Here is a 19,787-nt window from a genome sequence, read left to right on the forward strand (position 1 = left end):
AAAAAAAATATCCCCGTCGCATTTTTTTCTCTCAAAACATTTTCTCTTTCAGTGACAAGTGATGCAAGACTTACCTCATTCGGGAGACGACAGCCACGTGGCACTCATTCAAAGCGTTTGGGATGTTTTGCTCATCATTAAAAGTTCATAAAACAACTCTCACATTTCAAGTGCAACTTAACTATGTTTAAAAAAAAAAAAAAAAAAACACGAATGTTAAAAATACAACTTCTAATATGTCTGATAGTAACCCCGAGTCTACACGATTACTCTTGTTGGGATGCAAAGCCTTAATGCCCTTTTGAAATATTTAACCTCATGAATAATTAAGTGCGCTAATTCAGTGTAGTTTCTATAAAAGTCATCCATAACAGTAATATCTCTTACACTTTGTCAAGCTTTTAGCTTCTCACTCTGAGCGTCCATCTTCTCTGCGAGGATGCTCATTAGCGAGCATTCATAAGCACAGAAGAGCATTTTTATGCATTTTAAATGTACTATGGCACTATATTCATATCCATATTAGCACAGATTAGCAAATTTAAAACCACAAGACATACGTTAATGGGATGCACACGTGAAGGCCCGCAAGGGAATAAGTATGGTGGCTAATATTTGCTTTCAAATGATTCCAAAAATGATTAATTTATAAGATGTAGAACACTTTGTAATGCAGGAGGAAAATGTGCAAAATTTCCAATTTCTGTACCCAATACATTTTCCCCATATTTTAAAAAATATTTCTGAAGGGGGGGGTAATATAAGTATGAGGAGAAATTGGGTTTTAAAAAAAGAATCATTTTAATAATGTTGTCATTTGTGTCGTATATAAACAAAGTGTAATAGGAGGAATGATTAAAATCAGAAATCAAGACTGTACCTTGATCAATGTCTTGTATCGGAACACATAGATTGTATGGGTGGAGATTGTACTCAGCGGTGTTCTCCCGCTTTGGCCAAGCCTCATCACGGCAGCCTTGTCGGAGCTCCCACTTTGCTTTCCATAAAGACAGCCTTCAAAAGAACACAATGATCCTTTAAGAGCACCGCAGAGGCCTTTTAAAGACACCATGCTGAGAAGATAAAAGGAGGACCAAAAGAGGGATTGAAAAGAAAGGGAGATGTTATTGAGACCAATCACAGATAGACACACATATATACACACACACTTTTTTTTTTTTTTATAAAACAAGCAAAAAGGGTCTCTCACTATGTGATGGGCTGAAAGCAATGGGAGCACATTTGCCACCAGCGCAACACTGCCCCCTTGTGTTCGACATTGCCAACATGCAGGTCAAATCATTAGGAACACCTCTCTCACTGAACCTTAATATAAAATGTAGTAGTTAGCTTTAAACTCTGTTAACAGTTTAATTTGAATTTATGCTTCACAACTAATTCTGTCATGTAATAATAATAGTATATATGATATTTTGGCGGAGAAAAAAATCTTATGAATTTGGAATAGCTAAAGCTAGTGAGATTCTTATCCAATTGTCATCCGATTATTTTTAATTCGCAGTCATATGAAGACTGTTTGCTGGACATATTGCAGCTCCACAGAATTTTATCTGGCACTAGCAACAGATTCAGGAGAGTTTCAACAAAATTTGGCCATTTGTAAAACAAAAATACGTGCTTTGCAATTTGTCACTTTGCAGAATAGTCAACTCGACTGATTGAACCCCTAAAATACGCCAACATTCAGTCTTCAATGTAGGGCAACGTCCAATCTAGTTTTGGCAATGTAGTAGGAAGCTGGAGTAACAGTTGAGAACGCACGTCGTGCTAAAGAGACAAACTAGCCAAGCGAGGTAATGAACTGTTTACTGAATAAACACACAATCATTACAGACACACGCGGTCAGCATTTGAGATAGTCATAGTTTCCGTGTACCCCCATCCAGTAAAGGGGTCAGGGGTCATAGAAACCTCTGCCATCGCTTATGGAATATGAAGTATATGCGGTCTTATTGATCAAGAACAATTGCATTACTTTGGCACACTCGTCAACAAGTACAACCATCAACATTTTCGCTCTTGACTGTCATTAGCATTAGCGCGATTAACGTTGCTAGAATATATGACTGCAGTTTTACCGTGTGGCCACAGGAGGGCGCCACACACGACTATGTTGCGTATTGTTTTATACATTTTTTTTTTTTTACTTAATTCGTCCTTATCCATAGCACGCTCATCCTCAGGAAAAAAAAAAAACGATCAACTTTATGCTTCTTGTCACTGAGCAGGTATTTCCTAAAATTTGATTAAGGCTGAGGGGGCAAAAGTGTATTTATCAGAGTCAAATTTCACCATGTCCGACAGTAAAATCCCACCTGAGTTGTTGGATTGCGGAACTTGAGACTGCGTGGGAGCGTCGTGCTCCTCAGCAGCAGCCGCAGTGGAAGTCGGCATTGGGGTCCCTCAGCAGCTTCTTGCGATCCACGCGGAGACAGTCTATGTGGTACCAGGCGTCGCACACGTCGCACTGGATCCACTGGACCGGGTCCTGCTGGGGCAGCAGGCAGCGGGGGGCCGCGCACGGATCCACCGACCCCCCGGCCGTCGACACGGCCTTTGTCGCCTCATCGTCGTCGTCGTCCTCGTCGGAGGAAGAGGATGACGAAGACGAGCCCGAGGAGGATGAGGCGGAGGAGCTAGAGGAGGACGACGAGGATGGCGAGGGTAAAGAGGGCTGAGGTGGAAGGGGGTGTTTCCTGGGTCGGCCGCGACGCCTGCTGCGAGCAACGAATGAATGAGAGGAGATACCACAGGTGGAAAATGTAGCTTTAAAGTTGAGCACCTGTGAAAGCATCTTACCTAGGCTGCTGGTGGAACCTGTTGAAAGCAGCACGGCCCCGCGGCGCCGAAGTAACCCTCACTGAGGGTGACGCCAGATTGTAGCTCTCCCCTCCCACCACCAGCGGGGAGAAAACCGGTGCGCTATGAGCTCTCCGACGGCCCCTCGGTGCGGGTCTCTGCTGACGGAAGGCCGCGGCGTTGTGAAGGTGACGTGGTGCAGCCGCCCCCTCCTGTCGCTCTGGTTTCAACGCCGCAAGGAGGACGTGGTGCTGCTGGTCAAGGCGGGTGTTTGTCATGGCGCCGTGGAAGCTACCGATGGTCCTGATGCCAACCGGAAAGGGTTTGGCTTCCTGGGGACGCGGGTGGGAAGATGGCGGAGGAAGTGGCAGCGAGCACAGATTGTCTGACTCGGACTTATAGAGGCGACGCTTCTTGCTTCCACGCGATTGCTGCGCTTCCTCCTCCAGACCTGCCGGGACTGACCGGAAAACTGTGTTTACCGGCATGAAAATACCGCAGGGACGGAATCAAAAATCAAATCTCTTGACGTGTCTCACCAGTTTTGCTACGGGGCTCATCCAAGCCGTCGTCCTCCAGCAACACTGTGTGCGCTGACTTCCTGCGGCTCCTGGAGGCCGGCGCTACGTACTTGGGGGCCAGAGACTTGGGGGCCAGCGAGGAGGCGGCAGGCGAGAAGGACGGTGGGGTGGACGGCGGCAGCAGCGGCAAGCGTCCGCCACCCAGAGGGGGCGGCGAGGACGATGAGCCCATGTCGGAGGCAGCGCCCTCGTGGCTGCGGCTCCTCCTGAAGGACCACACGCTGCCTCTCATCTTGCTCAGGCTGCCGATGGAGTTGAGGATGACAGTGGAGCGGTTGATGGACAGCTTGGACAGATCCAAGCCCGGCTCCGCCTTGCGCTCGGGGTTGGTTCTGATCCGGTTCTGCAAGTCTGATGAAAACGTCCCTGCCTGAAGGAAAACAAGGAAGCAATGTAGATAGACCGCGCTAGAAAATTTGGAGGGGTCACAAATGACCATCAAGTGTCTCACTTTGGGAACAGTGATGGCGTCAAAGTCCAGCGGACGAACTTTGACCTTCTGGAAGAGGAAGCAAAACTCAGGGCTGTCGGGAGCATCGTGGCCCCCAAAGGTCAGCGCGTCACCGTCCGACAGCTCCCATTGGATGCCAGCCTGGAGGCGGACCTCGTTCACCCAAGTGCCTGGTCATGCAACGTTTGTGGGGTTGAGGCAATTTGGTTTTTATGACAATTTTGTATGCGTGTGTCCACATTTCATGTTTTTGTTTACAATTTTGTGTGCCCTGTGTGTATAAAGTATATTTGTTTACAGCTGCCTATGTTGTCATCTCACCATGCGTGCTCTTGTCCTTAATGTGGACCCTCCACCCTTCCTCCTGCGTCGCTGCCTCCTCGCCGTCGCTGCTGGCCTCGCGCTCGGCATGCAGTTCGGCGTGAACGCGCGACACGGTTGGTGAGTCCAGGATGACGTCGCACAGTTCCTCGGCCCGACCCAGGCGGAACACCGAGTGGCCCGGCGCGGGCCTGAAGGTGTACAAGTCCCGCGTAGGGCCCCCCTCCGAGGAGCCGATGCGGAGAAGCTGGAAGCATGGCTGCGCCCCCGAGTACATGACGGACACGTTTGTCTTCCCACCCCGTCCTCCTGACGCTAGAGTTGGCCGCGTTGCATTGGGGAGTCGCTCTGCTTGTGGTTATATATTACGTTGAAGGCATTTGCGGCAGACTGAACAGCATCTGGCGTGAAGCCAGGAGGACTGACATGAATAAATGAGGCCGTCTGAGTTGCTGAGGTATGCAAAGCAGCCTTCCACAATTGGCCAGGGTCTCACTGCTGGAGTGGTTGAGAGTAAAAACTAGGCTGTCAAAAAAGTTGAATTAAAAAAATGCATTTGAGTCTGATGGGTCAATGTTTGTGCTCCCGCTGAATCATCTGAAAGAAAAAAAACGAAAGCATAGAACACCATCATCACCAACAGACATTTTGTAATTTGCGTACATGAGCAGACAGTAACGCTTGCAACAATGAATATATGAATTACAAGAACCCTTGACACGTTTACATGATTTCGTCCTTTAGTATTTCGTTACCAATACAGAATGAAAAATAGACAAAAACGCTGAATTAGTTGTTTATTTATTTAGGAACATTTTGGGCGTTTGTACGGCTCGGACGTTCTCAGCGTGGGCGAACCACCGACGGCGTTGCCGAAGCTAGCTGACGTCGCTTCCTCCCTGACAAAAAGAGCCAAAACCTGACACTTACGCCACCCAGCCGAAGTTAGCGGGCTTCTTTCCTCCCGAACAACCGTCGAGCACAAGTGAAACTATGGGGTAAGTTGGACTTCGGCCGCCGTCGTCCTCTTGCTCGCTCCGCTTTCTTTTCTCCGGGGAGGAAGTGCTTTGAAATTTGGCGCGCCGCGCTTGCGGCTCCCTGGCATATCCGCGTACGTCACGTCCGGCTCCTCTCTGATTGGCTGGTGGCCAGAGCGCTTTTGCCAAGGACACGCCTTTACTTGTCTTTTAATGAGGTCAAGTACTATTGTATTGAAATGCATTTATTCTGAATTATTCATTCATTACAGAAAAAGAGAAGCACTACAAAACTCTTGGCAGGATGCAAAAGGTCATACTGAGTGTAGAAATGCAGAGGATGGAGCGTTTGTTTGTGGCTGTACAACAAAGTAGTTCAATTCAAAAGATATTATGAAACATTCATCAACAAGACTTCTCATCGCATGCACACACAGTCTTAAAAACACACGTGTGAAATGCGGTGAACATTGTGCACATCCATGTTTGCTCATTAACTGCACAATCAGTACATGGAAATGCTTGAACATATTTAATGTCACGTGAAAGCCTATAAAAACCTGTAAATTGACTTCTTAGTGACTCAAAAGCTCATTTCTGGCCATCGTGAATGAAGACAAGATTGACATCGAAAATGACAAATATTTCATGAAGGGTACTCATGTGACTACAAGTGCATGCGTTGATATGCTCATATTTAAAAGAAACACGTGTGAGCAACTCACAGCTAATTAATATATTAGTAGTTTGTCAAAGTACGACAAAAAATGACCATAAAATGTTATAAGGCATTGCATTCATGCATATACAGTAGTTGAGACCTGCCCTGACCAATATGGCGACGGTGCTGCCTGGTAATAATGTGTTTACAAGTCAAAGATCGTTGATCTTAAACAACAAAACTAACATATTGCTCAAGGTATATCAAGAATTTGAGCGAACCAAAAGTTATTGCTAAATAATTAGCATCAGTCTATCATCAGAAATATTGCTTATATTAGTCAAGATCAAGCACTGCCTTATGTATGTGTATATTAAGAACATGCCATACAAAAATGAATAATATAGCATTGGTTAGTATACATTCACAGACGTATTTACATTAGCTGCTACTTGCAGGTGACTTGCACTTTTATTTTTTTAAAATGTTGTGCTTGTCCTGTCACAAGTCATATGACCCAAGTCCCTGAACAGAGCAATGATTCCAGAGGCTTCCTTGTAAGCTGGAGATCAAAAATCCACAAGCCTGGTCAACGCTCAGTCTCCAACAAATCCCCAAAGGTCAAGACCTCAACGGAAGCAGTTTGGTTTTTGGCTCCCATGCAGCGATTGGACTATTCTAACGTAAACTACGAGTGTTTGTGTTGAAGGCATGCACACACTTGTTTTGTTCTTCTGAAGTTGTTGTGATTGTGCTCGATGTGCTAAGTCTTGTCGTCCACTGGTTTCCAAACTGCGGCCCCTGGGCCACCACGTTGGAATATTTTCAGTTATTTGAACGCTAACAGTCGCTACAACAGTTTTGGACACTGAATTTGCTTTTATAAATTTGCTTCACTTTGTTCGCATGCATGTTGTTAGCGTGAGCAATCAGATGAATATTGAATTTAATTCAATTTGGTTACCATCCTTTCTATGAAACAGATTTATAAATAAAAAATATTTCCCGAGGTTTACATGTTGAATTGCTTTTAGGATTATGAGGGGCTCCTTTGAAAAAATTACTCCCCAAAAGTACCCTCCTAGACACTGATGTCCGGATTCGTGATTGTGCTTCCCCCCCTAAAGAACTCACCGCTAGTCGATGCTAATGCGAACCTTTCAGGTGCTCTCATCCTTCCGCTCAGCTTCCCCTCCCTCGGCCACCGTCTCGTCACTAGCGGGTGGATCGGCGCAGTTTTGGGCGTCCTCGTCGGTCACCGGCGCGACCTCTTGACCCCCCTCAGGTGTGGGGCTTAGGGTACGAGTCTCGAGGAGGGGCTTGTGGGAGGCGCAGGTCACGACGGCGTCCGTATCGCTGTCCAGTGGGAGACCCGAGTCCACTCCGGAGTCGCTCATCTCCAGGAAGTTGACGTCTGACGTGAGCGCCCGGTAGCCGCCCGCTTTGGAAACCTCCACGTCCTGCGGGAAGAACAACAATTTTTTTTTTTTTATGTGGAGGAGGAGGAGTTTAGTGAACAGGAAGTGGCCCAAAATGAGGTCAGTGGAAAAAACTGCCATCATTCATTTATGAACACAATCCAGCAAGATTATTTATAGATTCATTCCTCTCCTCATACAAATGTGAGAACCCAAGTGGAGGTTGTGTCATCATTTCAGGGCTGCGCGTTATCGTAAAGGATTTTTTTTTCTTTATTATTCATCTTAGTCTTCTAATTAACCTTAATGGTGACATCGGCGTTCTCATCTGGTTGGTGGCTTGCCGAGTGTATGAGCGACTCTTCCGTGAATTTGTTGTACGCCTCGTGGACCACCTGCACACACACAGACAAACACACGTACACAAAAGGATGTGAAAGACGTCTGGCAGGCTTTTTGGGTCAGTACTCGCAGCCACCACGCACGACGGTACCTGGCAAAAGGCCTCGCCCTTGCCGGCCTGCTGGGCGAGTAGCGCCAGCTTCTTGTTCTTCTCGTTCCTCTGGTGCACCTTGAAGAGGCACGACAGCAGGCACACCAGCAGCATGAAGGCCAGCAAGCTCAGCAGCGACAAAATGGCCAGCGTCAGCGGCGGCAGCCTGGAGGCTGAAACAAAGCCTTTTTGTAAAACCAACCGAACCCAAACTAACTTGAAAAATCCCAACTGATTGCAATCCAGTTTCTTACCAATCACGTCCACGTAAACATGAGCCACGGGGAACCCTTCCAGGTCCGTGATTTGGAAGACACCCTCATCAGACCCTCGCACCTTCCTGAGCAGAAGTTGGGACCCGTCCACGCTGACACGGCCCGCCAGCTGAGACTCCGGCGGCGTCACCAGAACGCCTCGTTCCACAACCGGAAAGCCGTGGTGGCCGGATTTGGGCCTGTAGACCACATTGACTTGGGCGTGGTCCAGGTAGAGTTTTACTTTCATGTCGGCTCCGTCAGAAGGATGTAGGAAGTCCTGGTGCTCTGTGGTCCAAAGGGAAACCTTGAAAACCAGACTTACAACATAAAGCGGAGCAGGCGCAGGTTTCCGACCCACCTCGCACATGAAGGCAGTTCCTCCTCCGCACTTTCCCCTCATGGTCGCGCACGGTAAAGCTCCCCTCGTCCGCCATCTTGACCGAGTGCAGCGCCACAATCTTTTCGGTCACGCTCAGGCGTCCGGCGTAGGCGTCGGCCAGCACCAGCGTGTGGCGGAAGAGCAGCGCGGCCGGCGGCTCGGTAGCGTGCAGGAAGTCCGAATGGTTGATGTGGTGGACGGGACCGGGCCTAAACAGGGACAGTTAGGGACACTTCAAATGAGTTCTTGTGGATTGAAGCATCTTTTGTGAATTTTTCATCAAGGTACCTGAACTCCAAGCTGATTGGACCTTGGACCTGGTTCAAGTGGATGTAATAAGTGTCTCCATACTTGACCACCTCCTCCACGGCACAATCTAAAGACACGAACATGAAAACATAAAGCTGATGTGAACTTTGCTCCTTTCATTTTTTGTTGCTTACCTCGGACGTCGAGCGTGAGGCGCCTAAGCACGCTTTCGTTCCTGCTGACCACGTAGATGCCCTCGTCCTCCTCCTGCACGTCGTCCAGCACCAAGTGGCCGTAGGAATTGAGATGAGCTCGTCGATGCAGCTCTTTTCCCGCTCGGAGAAGCGGCACCTCGACGCTCTTGTTGGCCTTGGGACGGAACATCACCTCACCGACGTCACCGGGCGGGATGTCGATGTGGATGTCTTCCCCGAAGAAGGCCGTCCTGTGCTCTTCCTTGACTAAAAGTAGCGAGACAACAAAAAGTTTGATTCGTTGCAATTGGTGTTCCGCAGGGTTCCATTATGGGGCCCCTGCTGTTTGGTGTTGTTTTTAAAGAGCTCTACAAATAAAGTTGAGATGAGTTGTTTGCTCACAGTATTATCTCAGTGAATAATATCCCAGTTGGAGTTTTGGTGGACGTCAAGCTTACCTTTAAAAGATGCTGACACAGCTGAAAAAGACAAAAAAATGTAGAGCGTTTTAAGAAATCTATGCGTGTTTTACTTGATCTAGAAACAAGTTAGATGTATTCTTGGTGCCGGAGCCTTTGAAATGTAGCGATGGCTAACAATAGCGCAGGGGTGGGGGGGTGATACGCTGAGTCGGCACGAAGGGAGAGCAATTAAGCGAAACACAGTGAATTCCAAGGTCTCCCCATGATGCTTACCCATGAAGAGCAGGTTGCTAAGCAACACACACGCCATCCCTCTCATCTTCAACACGCAGGCAAGGGGAAAAAGAAAACATCAGAAAAACTAATGAAGCTCATTGGATAATACATTCAGACACTGTTTACGAACCATATAAAAGAATAACGATTGCTGTCAAAGCAAGATTGATTAACTATTGGCATACTGTGTTACATATCAACCAAAATCAATAGAAAGCAATTGAGATTTTATACATAATTTATTAAGCCTGTGAGGTAAACTCATAATCAATCATGTCATAACCGATTCGATCATTTGAACACAACTGTAGGATTCAAACCATTTTATTTTTCATGTAATTATTATTAATTCGCCATTGAAGTATGTACGCTGGCTTAAATGTTTCCGTCCTGACGGTGGATTATTGCTCCCTTGCCAATTAGCCACAATTAGCACAGTTTTGTTGACGTCGGCAGCTTCCATCCCGCCGAGTCAGTCACTCGGCGAGAAGGCGGAAGGGAGGGGCGGGCTTCCATCATTCTTCACTTTCAGTCAGATTATTTTTTTTTTGCTCAGCAAGACTTGCATGTATGTATCATTTGTTTCGTCACCCACCTCAATTTAAAAACGAGTTTCCCCACAGTAATTGAAATGCCATTAATTAATCCACCCCTTCTAAAAATGTGTTGTCACTTTTGGCAATTGTGTAAAAACTAACACGATCACGATGGATAAAAATGATCAGTGCCAATTGATTTGTGTGTGAGCATCTGGCTGTGAGATGTGGTCTACAGCAGCCTTTTGAAAGTGTTTTTATTTTATATTGTTTTTGTTCTCTTAGATTGACCATTCTCTCGTACCTAAAATTTTGTCTCAAGATTCAAAGCAAAGTGCATAGACATCCACCCCATAATTATATTTACTCATGCCGCCATTTTAGTACGCTTCAATTCAATTGAAACTTGGTCCTCTCTTGTCCCAAGAGGCACCGCCTCCCCCTCCTCCTCATCCTCATCTTCCTCCATGCAGCTAGTGATGCAGCCAAGGGTGTGTCAGGATCAGCATGCCTGCTGCCAGTCCTGCCCCACTCATACGGGGTCCCAGATGGAAGAAATATGGAACATGATGGGAGTGCAATGTTGTTCAAGTTTGTGCTCGAGATGATGGAGGAAGAAGGGAAATGAATGCAGACCATGCTGTGTATGTGTGGGAAGCATTTGAGATCAATCCTGTTGAGATGCAGGATTGATCTCGATATAGTAGAACATGGTGGATGAGAACTCAAAAGCAGGAGGAATGTGGCAAAATTACATGAAAATAAATCGAGGAAATAAATGCATGTGTGAGTCGTAGTAAAAGTCCAGTGCTTCGTGATGGTTTGAAGATGCTTGAAATGACACCAGTCCGCCCCATACCAGGAGTCCAAAATTCAAATCGTGCAGTACACGGTGCTGCAGTGTACTAGTTGGTTCTTACCTTTCGTCGTGGTGGAGAAACGAGGACGCAGCAAAGTGCTCCTTTCTGGAAATCACCTTTTTTTTGTGTTTTAACAAGCTCGTTCAAATCGACAGCACGGCGTCCATCTGGGGGGAAAAACGAGAGAATGAGAGAGAGGGAGAGAGAGATTGAGACTTTTCCTGTAATAACGACGACCAAGATGATGCCGCCTTTGTGCGCCTTCGGGGACTCGGCACCGTTCGGGAATCTTCGGAGATTTTCGGGCTTGAGCATCCTGGTGTATTTTTTCCATTTGTCCATTGGAGGGCGACAAAACACAGTTTTCTGTGCGGACGTATTGTTGTATCTTAATTTCACAAATGTAATTTTTAACAATATATATAAATAAAGACACATGATACACATTTGAATATACAGTTAATTAAAATAAAAAAAATGTTTTAACAGCGTTCTTATTGTTTAAACCAGCTATAGAATGGTAATAGATGCGGACGTCGCTGTTTGAAACCGTCCAGTTCCCGTCGCCTGCGTCACTCAATCGCCAGGAATTGACGTCATCATTTTCTACCGTCTGCTCCGTAAAGCCCAACGCATCGTCGTTACTGTTAACGAATACTACATATTTTTTTTAACCTGTTAACCTGGTACGGGTCTCCACCGCCCTCATCTCATCCGCAAACCCGCTGGTGAGTTTCAGTCTTAGCTTCACCTTCCCTGGTAATTTGAAAACGTTTTGTTTTATCCATTCTTATTTCTACCTTAGATATTTAATTGAATTTGCTATCAATCCTTGCACAGTATATTTTCCAGGATGTTGCTGAAGGCGGGTCTCTATGTTGCTAAAAATTGCTGCATGACGTTGCAAACGTCATTGCGCGTGCACGTCAATATTACACAGTGATGCTCACTTGCAATATGTTCAATGTGATGAATTTATCAATATTTAATAACATTAACACATTTTAGTTTGCATTTATGTTAATGTTAGAATAATAATTGCTTTCGTAATTATTTAATAATTAAATAAAAACAATAAATAATATAAAAATCATACATAAAAATATACAAAAATAATACAAATTAAATATAATGTAATAATTGTGGGAATGTTATAATAATAATTGCCTTTAAATGAAGAAATACTCACAATGTACTTTTCTGTTCTCCCATCCTTTCTTTTTTGTAGTTTGCTTTTCTGGCTCCAGGAGCACCGGCCGACATGTTCTACACTTGTGGGCCCAATGAAGCAATGGTGGTGTCTGGTAACTCCCGCTCATCTTGCATTACAGCGGTGGTCCTCAAAGCGGAACCCCCGTGTTGATAACGTTCTTTTCTGCCAGGCTTCTGTCGCTCCCCTCCGCTGATGATCGCCGGAGGCCGAGTCTTCGTCGTCCCCTGTATTCAGAAGCTGCAGAGGTAGGAACAGCAACACAATGTCAGTCCAGTTCTGGAGTTTTCCAGCAATACAATCCTTTATGTTCCTCAGGATCTCCCTGAACACCCTGACCCTAAACGTCAAGAGCGACAAAGTGTACACCCGCCACGGCGTGCCCATCTCCGTCACGGGCATCGCTCAGGTCAGTCTGAAATACGTAAAGCAACTCGGCAGAATCACAAGTTGTTTTTACCCCACAGATGAAGATCCAGGGTCAAAACAAGCAGATGCTGGCCGCCGCCTGCCAGATGTTCATGGGCAAATCAGAGGCGGAGATCGCGCACATCGCCTTGGAGACGTTGGAGGGACACCAAAGGGCCATCATTGCTCACCTGACTGTGGAGGTGACATAAAACACAAACTGGACTCACCTATGCGCTTGATGATGCGATTCTTTGCCGTTGCAGGAGATCTACAAGGACCGTAAGAAGTTCTCGGAGCACGTCTTCAAAGTGGCGTCGTCCGACCTTCTCAACATGGGCATCAGCGTGGTCAGCTACACGCTTAAAGACGTGCACGACGACCAGGTTGGCGGCTCCGCCCACCCTGGAAATGCCGGCCAACAAAAAGCAATCAGGTTGATTTATTTATTTATTTTGCTTAGGATTACCTGCACTCCTTGGGGAAGGCTCGCACGGCGCAGGTGCAAAAAGACGCTCGCATCGGCGAGGCGCTCAACAAGAAGGACTCCGTCATCAGGGTGAGAAAGTTGACAAGCTCGCACGTCCTCGCTAGTCATGTGATTGAAGTCATGAAGACAGGAACTGAGATAATGCCGCTCCCCTGGCCCCGGCAGGAGGCGCACGCCATGCAGGAGAAGGTGTCGGCGCAGTACAAGAACGAGATCGACATGGCTAAGGCGCAGCGCGACTACGAGCTGAAGAAGGCGGCGTACGACATGGAGGTGAACACCAAGAAGGCTGAGTCGGAGATGGCCTACCAGCTGCAGGTGGCCAAGACCAAGCAGCGCATCGAGGAGGAACGCATGCAGGTGCAGGTGGTGGAGCGCAGCCAGCAGATCACGCTGCAGGAGCAGGAAATCACACGAAAGGAGAAGGAGCTGGAGGCCAAGGTCAAGAAACCCGCTGAGGCTGAGAAGTACCGACTGGAGAAGCTGGCCGAGGCCCAGCGGTCAGTTCTCAGTCTTTATCAAGCAATTTTTTTTCTCAATTTCACTTTCAGTATTCGTGTCAATTAGTTTTTGTGGCGTTTTTTTTTTCTTGCAGTCTCAAGATGATCATGGAGGCGGAAGCCGAGGCTGAGTCCATCAGGGTGAATAAAAAAAAAAATAATTTAATACATTTGCAGTGTTTCAAAAATGTCAAATATATTTTATTCTCTGACCGTGCCGGCAGATGAAGGGCGAGGCGGAGGCATACGCCGTGGAGGCCAAAGGTCGCGCTGAGGCGGAGCAGATGGCCAAGAAGGCGGAGGCCTTCCAGCAGTACGGCGCTGGCGCCATGGTGGACATGTTACTGGAGAAACTGCCTCTGGTGAGACACGCTGGAAGGCAAAACACAACACAAAATGGTTGACGATTGCATTTCTTTCCACTAGATGGCGGAAGAGATCAGCAAGCCCCTGTGCGAAGCCAACAAAGTGACCATGATATCCAGCGGAGGCGATGTGGGGGCCGCCAAACTGTCCGGGGAGGTTCTGGACATCATGGCCCGCCTCCCCGACACGCTGGAAAAACTGACCGGTGTCAACATCGCCCAGGTCACACAATTAAAAACAATTAATCAATGATCAAAATTCTGATTGGCCAATAAGGATTTTAAAAGCGGTGCAGTTTTAGAAATAAGACAATAAACTCCGCCCCCTCCTTTCCATCATCTCATTTCAGGTGAGCGCCCGTAGTGGATGAGGAGGATCAGCTGACAATGTGTTTGGGCTGTCTATCAGCTGCATTGATCATAATCAGCTGTCAATCAGCTGCATTGATCATAAGCATGACACACTCACACACACACACACACACACACACACACACACACACACACACACACACACACACACACACACACACACACACACGCACGAGTCGTCCCGGTTTTACTGTGTTGTGCACATGCTGCAATTTTGTTGCAATATTTGTGGCTCACTAACACTGTTATCAATTTCTGTATTGTGTTGACACTGGTTGATGTATTTGGCCGAAATCGTTGCTCGAGAATGCAATATACACCAGCATGCTAACGTGTCCTGTAAATCCCGATCAATATTCATCTAATAACATGACGACAAGCATTGAAACGATTATAGTCATATATATATGTCAATCAATAATCAATCACGTTTTGGTATTAACAATGAATGAATGAATGAATCTTTATCTAACAAAGCTCTCGAACCTCAAGTGCTACTAACCTTACTGACTGCCCGCTAATCCAGTTATGGATGACTGCATTGTAGCAGTTTATAAAAACAGAAAAGTATTTTATTTATTTATTTATCAGTGATTTTTGGTTTATTTTCTAGCGAAATGTCACTCGCCTGTCTTGGCTGGGAGTGGTCAAGGTTGTTAGCTACTGTAGCATTTCTCAGGTGTGCGCTCCATGAGCAATATTTAGTTTCATGGATTGGCTATGGGTGACATTTTTGTATTTTATATTTATTTGTGTGTTTGCTACAACTGAGTTATTGTCAACCCTACAAAATGGCTTGTGTTCCAAGATTAGTAAACACACATATTGGCTTTTTATTATTATAAGACCTTGTTATTTGAAATTGGCTATTATTGCCTACGCATTGTGTGTACACGTATCTAACTCTTACTAATGTGTGTGTTTTTTATTTTAATAAATGTGTGCTTTTGAAAGATTAAAAATTGCCTTATATATAGGCGTAACTCTGTCACCATCTCCTGGTCAGTTTGTGAAATGCCGTCTGCGATAACTTCTGGGAATCTTAAATAAATACCGAGCACAAACGCATCAGATGTGTCATTAAAAGAAAAACATGAAAACAAAATACAACTGGGAATGCTCGTCGATTCTGTAACCTCAAAGTAGCCTTCCCATAATCTTTTCCACAAATGTATACAGACATTTTTTTATTACTGCAAGCATGATTTTAATACAAAAAACAACAGCACAAAAGGTTTAGAATTTTAGTTTTTTTTCATTTTACACGACTTCCCCCCCCCCACACACACTTTTGCTCTGACACGTGTTGGCAGCATTTTGTCAGAGGGGGGACAATCAATAAATAAAAATCCATAACTGGTATCTTTGTTTTCTCTCTTATCAACATGGAGTCCACACACAATTGGTCGCACCAGTTCAACTTCTTCTGCCAACTTCAGAATTAAATATTAATTTGATTTCAAGATAAACAAAAAAAGTTGGATTATAAATTAACAGAAAGAAGTAACATGATAATCTTCCGTAACAGGCGGGAGAAAAGAGCGTTGGGTGTCAAAAGTTGACACCCCGTCCCAGCATGGCGGTATCCTCGTCGTCCCCGCATCCAAGCTTCAAAATGGCGGTTCGTCCCGCCTCCGTTGCGGTCGAGGATGTCGTCAGTAACAGTCAAAATAAGTGTCTTGATCTTCATCTGGATCCTTTTGGTGTCTGTCCTGGCGTCTCAGTTCCGATTCAGAACTGCAGCATGTTATTTGGTACAAAACATGGGGGAAGAACTCCCTAGCGCCCGCCCTTGGATAGAAGCGAGCGAGGGAGTGCTCCTTTTTGCGAGGCGGCCGCGCTGGGGTTCCCCTTCCACGTGGGTGCCTTCCCCTGAGCGAGCGTTCCGTCGCACGTTGCATATTTGCTGGCCCACAAGCCAAAATGTCTTTTGATGTGTGTTGTAGCAGCACACGGTGGAAAAGTTGGAGCGGCCACTTGTTCTTGACTCGTCTTCTTTGCTGCAGTGACTCACTTGCGCAAAGACGGGAAGCCTGGAAGCTTGTAACATGTCGAATTTTTGCAAACCACGGGCGAGGTTGGACCACCTGGGTGGCGGCTCCTGGCTCTCCTGAGTGTAACACATGTGGCCCTATCTTGTTTTTTTTCTTTCTCCCCAGTTCTTGACACAAACTGGATGTCAGCAAGTGATGCAAGAAGGCCGCCATGATGTGAAAGGAGGACATGTTTTTTTTTTTACTTGTCTTATTTCTTGCTGGATGTGGGCGCTTTGGGGCTGGGCGTCTTCTTGGTGATTGTGGGGATCTTGGACGGTTTGCCGCCGGGCCTCCGTGGGGTGTCCGACGCGTCCGAACAGACTGAGCGAGAGTCCTGCAGCTCCGACGCATCCGACGCGTCGCTCCCTCGGCGGCTGCTGGCCCGGCTGCCCGCCCGGCTGCCCGCACGGCTGGCGGGACCGCTAGCCGACGACCCGGCTCTCTTTGGATCTGCCGGGAAAGCGTGAGGGACAAAATTCACAATTTGACACAGTCAGTAAGTCACATATGTAAAAAGTTGTAACATTGGCGGCATCAAGTCATGTGACAATTTGAAAAAGGTCAGGTGTTGAGGTCTCACCGCTTCGTTTAGCGGCGTGCGCCGTCCCGCCGTTTTCTCCTGTCAGCGAACCGCGACTGGAGTGGAAGGTCGGACGCTTCAGCTTGGAGCCCGACGACGCCCCCTGTGGGAAGAGACAAAGTGTGTCAGCTTACCATGTCATTGTCTGGAACAGAGCAATTATAAGACAATCTAATATTGTGGAACAATCATCATAAAATCATTGTAAACAAATGGTAAAACATTAATAATGTCAACAGGTAAGATTCCGCAAGGACACTTGGAGGTCAGAGAAGGTTCCAACATTTGCAACATGGCTGACAACATTAATACACACAATAGACAGGAAATGTGCAGTTGAAATGTGCAGTTGGGGTCAAAGTTGATCATTTTTGGATCGTTAGCTGCCTTAAAATTGAAAGACTGACTTCTTTTTTGTTTTAAATCAATGAACCAGGCTTGGCGGGAGAGTGCGGAGGGGGAAGGCACGGAAAGGGAGGCGGGATGTTGTCATGTCTGGATGGTCTCGTGCGTCGTTACCTCATCGCTGCCGACATCCGCGCAGCACTGACACTTGCTCGCCGACGCGCTTTTACTGTGCGCCAACCACGGCTTGGCGTAGTCACGAGAGTGAGTGTGCGACAACTGATGGGAGGAAGTCAGGAAGTAGCGAGGTGATGAGGGAAGGAAGCAGAAAGCAAAAAGGAAGGAAGGAAGGAAGGAAGGAAGGAAGCGCGCAAGACGAAGGGGCAAGGTAGCAAGAAATAGTAGTGAGAATGGAAGGAAGCAAAGGAAGGAGGGACGTGGCAGAATGTGGAAGATGTGCAAATGGGGAGGCCAGCCAGTCATTTGGATTTTGTTACAAAAGATTATTTTAAAATCAAGTTATATTGATCGGAAAAAGGAAAAAGTGTGAAGGAAGATTAACGACGACGAGAGACAAAAACAAACAAGACCAAAAACATGTTAATGTTGAACAACATGGTAACACACAACAACACATTACGGAATGACATCCACTAGAGGGCGCTTGAATTTTTATGTTACAGTTACACTGTCTGTCAACATGTGTTGCTGCACTCGAAGTTCAGTCACCTACCCTGGACGAAGCCGACGCGGTGGGTGTCGCCGGCGTGGAGGGGGCCGAGGCGCCGCTGTGCGAGGCCGAGGATGAGGAGCGGGTGGGTGAGGCGTTGCGGGAGCCCGGTTTGGAGCGGCGGCCCCGCGAGCGCAAGACGCACACGCTCTGCGGCGTCCCCTCGGGAAGGATGAACTTCTCCCGGAGCTCCAGGTTGGTGCGCCCGCGCGCTGCAACGCAAGCACAACAACCGGGAACAAAAGTCAGAAGGCATCCAGGCCTGCAGGGGGCGGCAGAGGGCGAGAGGAAGCTGGACGCAGATCATAAAAAAACTGCAGTAAGTTTGTTTGTAAATAGTTAAAAAAAATGCAAAAATTAATGACAACAACTATTATGCAAAAAAAAATACAAATGATAAACTGCAAAACAATGTTTATATAGTAAGCATTAATAATATACGAACAGTAAAAGGAAATAAAAATAAAATAAGAGCAGTGGATGCTTGTTTAGCAGCAGTGCACGTGCTGGAGCGGGTGGGCTCATTTGGAACGTGTGTTCCGAGGAGAATGCTGAGCTGCCTTGACGCAATCTAACGAGCTGCTGGAAAATGCAACATTTGAACGTTAGCCTCCGCGGGCTTTTCCATCGCATGACATCAGCGTGCTTGGCGGGGGTTCCGTGACTCCACAAAATGCGGCAGCCCCCCAATCAAAGCGCACAACATCAAGCCTGCACAAGCTGCAAAAAACAAGATTCATATTTATCATATCGAAGGGAGCGAGTGAGAAGAAAATGAATGACAAGTGCACAGGAAGCTCAAGATGCAGGAGGGAAGCAGCGGTGCGGCACTTTACAGCGCTAGCGGCACTTTGCACGGCCACATACTCCAGTCCTTAAAGTACGACGTGACGTGAGCAAAGATATCAACGGGCCAACTTGAGCGAGCAGCGGCAACAATCAAATGACCACAACTGGACCGCGACTCCAACACACGCTCACACACGTGTACTCAATGCACAGTTGTGCGGATTAGGATGGACAGTGAGTGTCAGACAGCCACATGGATGGATGGATGGATGGAGAGAGAGAGAGAGAGGAGGAAGGGTAGATACCTCTGCAGCAGAAATAGCCTGGAGTGACTGCCACTGAGAGACACAGGAGACAGTGTGAAAAAACGACACACACACACACACTTGCACGCACGCCGAGCCACACATCAGCGAGCAAAACGACAAGAAGAAAGGAGGAAGTCGAGGAGCGAGTGGAGAAAGCGCGAGAGAAGAAGTCCAACCTATACGGGATGAGATGGAGCTACTGGAGTCGGAGCGAAGGATCTTAAGTCCGGGATGTTGAACTGGAGGAAGAAAGAGGAGTGGAAGGAAGGAGGGGGGGAGGAGAAAAGGAGGGATAAAGGGGGGAGCATGCATCATGCAGTACTTCAAACCAGTCATCAAATAGAAGAACGTGAGACTGACACACACACATGGACACACACACACATCTGAACACAAAACATGCGAGGACGCCAAGCGTCCCGATTACTTTCAGCAATTTGCTGCGGTGGGACTATTTATGTAAAATTTTGAAAAAAAAAAATCACAAACCCCAAAAATTCTTAACAAAATGCTGATAATTAATTTTGTGGAAATGTGGGAAAACAATGTTCAGAAAAAAAAAATCCTGGTACATTGGGGGACTAAGCAGATTTCACAGGGGAGTGGGGGCAGTGCCCGCGTAGCCCCCCCTCTAACTCCGCCAGTGTTTCGTAATAGAAACGTTAAGCAAACTGAAGTGCTTGCTGCAAACACAACTCCGAGTGACCGCCAACAGTTTGGAAACAGACAAACAAGACAAACGAGACACTTGGGCTGCTG

At 46.8% G+C, this 19,787-nt stretch overlaps 4 protein-coding genes across 23 annotated transcripts in view; 1 reads left to right on the forward strand and 3 right to left on the reverse strand.

The window, feature by feature from the left end:
• Positions 1 to 777: 777 nt before the first annotated feature.
• On the reverse strand, positions 778 to 5,285 carry tcf19l (transcription factor 19 (SC1), like). Of its 4 annotated transcripts, none has more exons than XR_007487705.2 (7): positions 5,104 to 5,285; positions 4,174 to 4,770; positions 3,853 to 4,022; positions 3,360 to 3,771; positions 2,821 to 3,280; positions 2,337 to 2,738; positions 778 to 1,073 (listed from the first exon to the last, which is right to left on the reverse strand). XR_007487705.2 is itself a non-coding variant. In XM_049750173.2 (6 exons), the coding sequence occupies exons 2-6, from the start codon at positions 4,448 to 4,450 to the stop codon at positions 2,387 to 2,389; spliced, it is 1,668 nt and encodes a 555-aa protein (XP_049606130.1). In that variant the 5' UTR covers positions 4,451 to 4,770; positions 5,104 to 5,284; the 3' UTR covers positions 1,811 to 2,386. The 4 variants fall into 4 exon arrangements, 2 of the variants coding, with proteins under 2 accessions (XP_049606130.1, XP_049606129.1); XR_007487704.2 differs by having other exon boundaries at positions 778 to 1,014; positions 5,104 to 5,284; XM_049750173.2 differs by lacking the exon at positions 778 to 1,073 and having other exon boundaries at positions 1,811 to 2,735; positions 5,104 to 5,284.
• A 374-nt stretch (positions 5,286 to 5,659) lies between these two features.
• LOC125986537 (uncharacterized) lies at positions 5,660 to 11,285 on the reverse strand. Its single transcript, XM_049750167.2, has 10 exons — positions 10,956 to 11,285; positions 9,497 to 9,542; positions 9,260 to 9,280; positions 8,802 to 9,068; positions 8,647 to 8,734; positions 8,338 to 8,567; positions 7,977 to 8,264; positions 7,723 to 7,895; positions 7,532 to 7,624; positions 5,660 to 7,271 (listed from the first exon to the last, which is right to left on the reverse strand). The coding sequence occupies exons 1-10, from the start codon at positions 11,235 to 11,237 to the stop codon at positions 6,972 to 6,974; spliced, it is 1,788 nt and encodes a 595-aa protein (XP_049606124.1). The 5' UTR covers positions 11,238 to 11,285; the 3' UTR covers positions 5,660 to 6,971.
• Positions 11,286 to 11,462: 177 nt separating this feature from the next.
• Positions 11,463 to 15,228, forward strand: flot1a (flotillin 1a). The gene is made up of 12 exons (XM_049750233.2): positions 11,463 to 11,623; positions 12,124 to 12,199; positions 12,278 to 12,353; positions 12,424 to 12,514; positions 12,573 to 12,716; positions 12,780 to 12,899; positions 12,977 to 13,072; positions 13,169 to 13,503; positions 13,599 to 13,644; positions 13,728 to 13,865; positions 13,930 to 14,091; positions 14,219 to 15,228. Exons 2-12 carry the CDS (start codon positions 12,157 to 12,159, stop codon positions 14,237 to 14,239), a joined length of 1,272 nt encoding a protein of 423 aa, XP_049606190.1. The 5' UTR covers positions 11,463 to 11,623; positions 12,124 to 12,156; the 3' UTR covers positions 14,240 to 15,228.
• Positions 15,229 to 15,412: 184 nt separating this feature from the next.
• The window catches only part of macf1a (microtubule actin crosslinking factor 1a), a 67,323-nt gene continuing 62,948 nt past the window's right edge, over positions 15,413 to 19,787 (reverse strand). For 10 of the 17 annotated variants that reach the window (XM_068648968.1, XM_049750052.2, XM_068648967.1 and 7 more), the window contains 6 exons: positions 19,205 to 19,267; positions 19,026 to 19,058; positions 17,935 to 18,143; positions 17,376 to 17,480; positions 16,857 to 16,959; positions 15,413 to 16,726 (listed from right to left, as the gene is read on the reverse strand). In XM_068648968.1, the coding sequence (XP_068505069.1) occupies positions 16,485 to 16,726; positions 16,857 to 16,959; positions 17,376 to 17,480; positions 17,935 to 18,143; positions 19,026 to 19,058; positions 19,205 to 19,267 (755 nt within the window). In that variant the 3' untranslated portion in view covers positions 15,413 to 16,484. The remainder of the gene's footprint in view (positions 16,727 to 16,856; positions 16,960 to 17,375; positions 17,481 to 17,934; positions 18,144 to 19,025; positions 19,059 to 19,204; positions 19,268 to 19,787) is intronic. The other 7 variants (XM_068648974.1, XM_068648972.1, XM_068648979.1 and 4 more) reach the window with 5 other exon arrangements.

The sequence above is a fragment of the Syngnathus scovelli genome, chromosome 19 (genome assembly GCF_024217435.2).
Source record: "Syngnathus scovelli strain Florida chromosome 19, RoL_Ssco_1.2, whole genome shotgun sequence".
In the NCBI taxonomy this organism is placed as follows: domain Eukaryota; kingdom Metazoa; phylum Chordata; class Actinopteri; order Syngnathiformes; family Syngnathidae; genus Syngnathus; species Syngnathus scovelli.

Excerpts from the sequence above, each read along its gene's own strand:
- tcf19l (XM_049750172.2), bottom strand. The coding sequence starts at position 4,450 with ATGTACTCGGGGGCGCAGCCATGCTTCCAGCTTCTCCGCATCGGCTCC. Across the intron at positions 4,023-4,173 it reads TAAGGACAAGAGCACGCATG|GCACTTGGGTGAACGAGGTC; the intron begins GTGAGATGACAA and ends TTGCATGACCAG. Across the intron at positions 2,739-2,820 it reads AGGTTCCACCAGCAGCCTAG|CAGGCGTCGCGGCCGACCCA; the intron begins GTAAGATGCTTT and ends CGTTGCTCGCAG.
- flot1a (XM_049750233.2), top strand. The coding sequence starts at position 12,157 with ATGTTCTACACTTGTGGGCCCAATGAAGCAATGGTGGTGTCTG. Across the intron at positions 13,073-13,168 it reads AGAAGGACTCCGTCATCAGG|GAGGCGCACGCCATGCAGGA; the intron begins GTGAGAAAGTTG and ends TGGCCCCGGCAG. Across the intron at positions 14,092-14,218 it reads CCGGTGTCAACATCGCCCAG|GTGAGCGCCCGTAGTGGATG; the intron begins GTCACACAATTA and ends ATCTCATTTCAG.
- LOC125986537 (XM_049750167.2), bottom strand. The coding sequence starts at position 11,237 with ATGGACAAATGGAAAAAATACACCAGGATGCTCAAGCCCGAAAATCTC. Across the intron at positions 9,069-9,259 it reads TGTGTCAGCATCTTTTAAAG|TCAAGGAAGAGCACAGGACG; the intron begins GTAAGCTTGACG and ends CGCTACTTTTAG. Across the intron at positions 8,265-8,337 it reads GAACTGCCTTCATGTGCGAG|AGCACCAGGACTTCCTACAT; the intron begins GTGGGTCGGAAA and ends TTTGGACCACAG.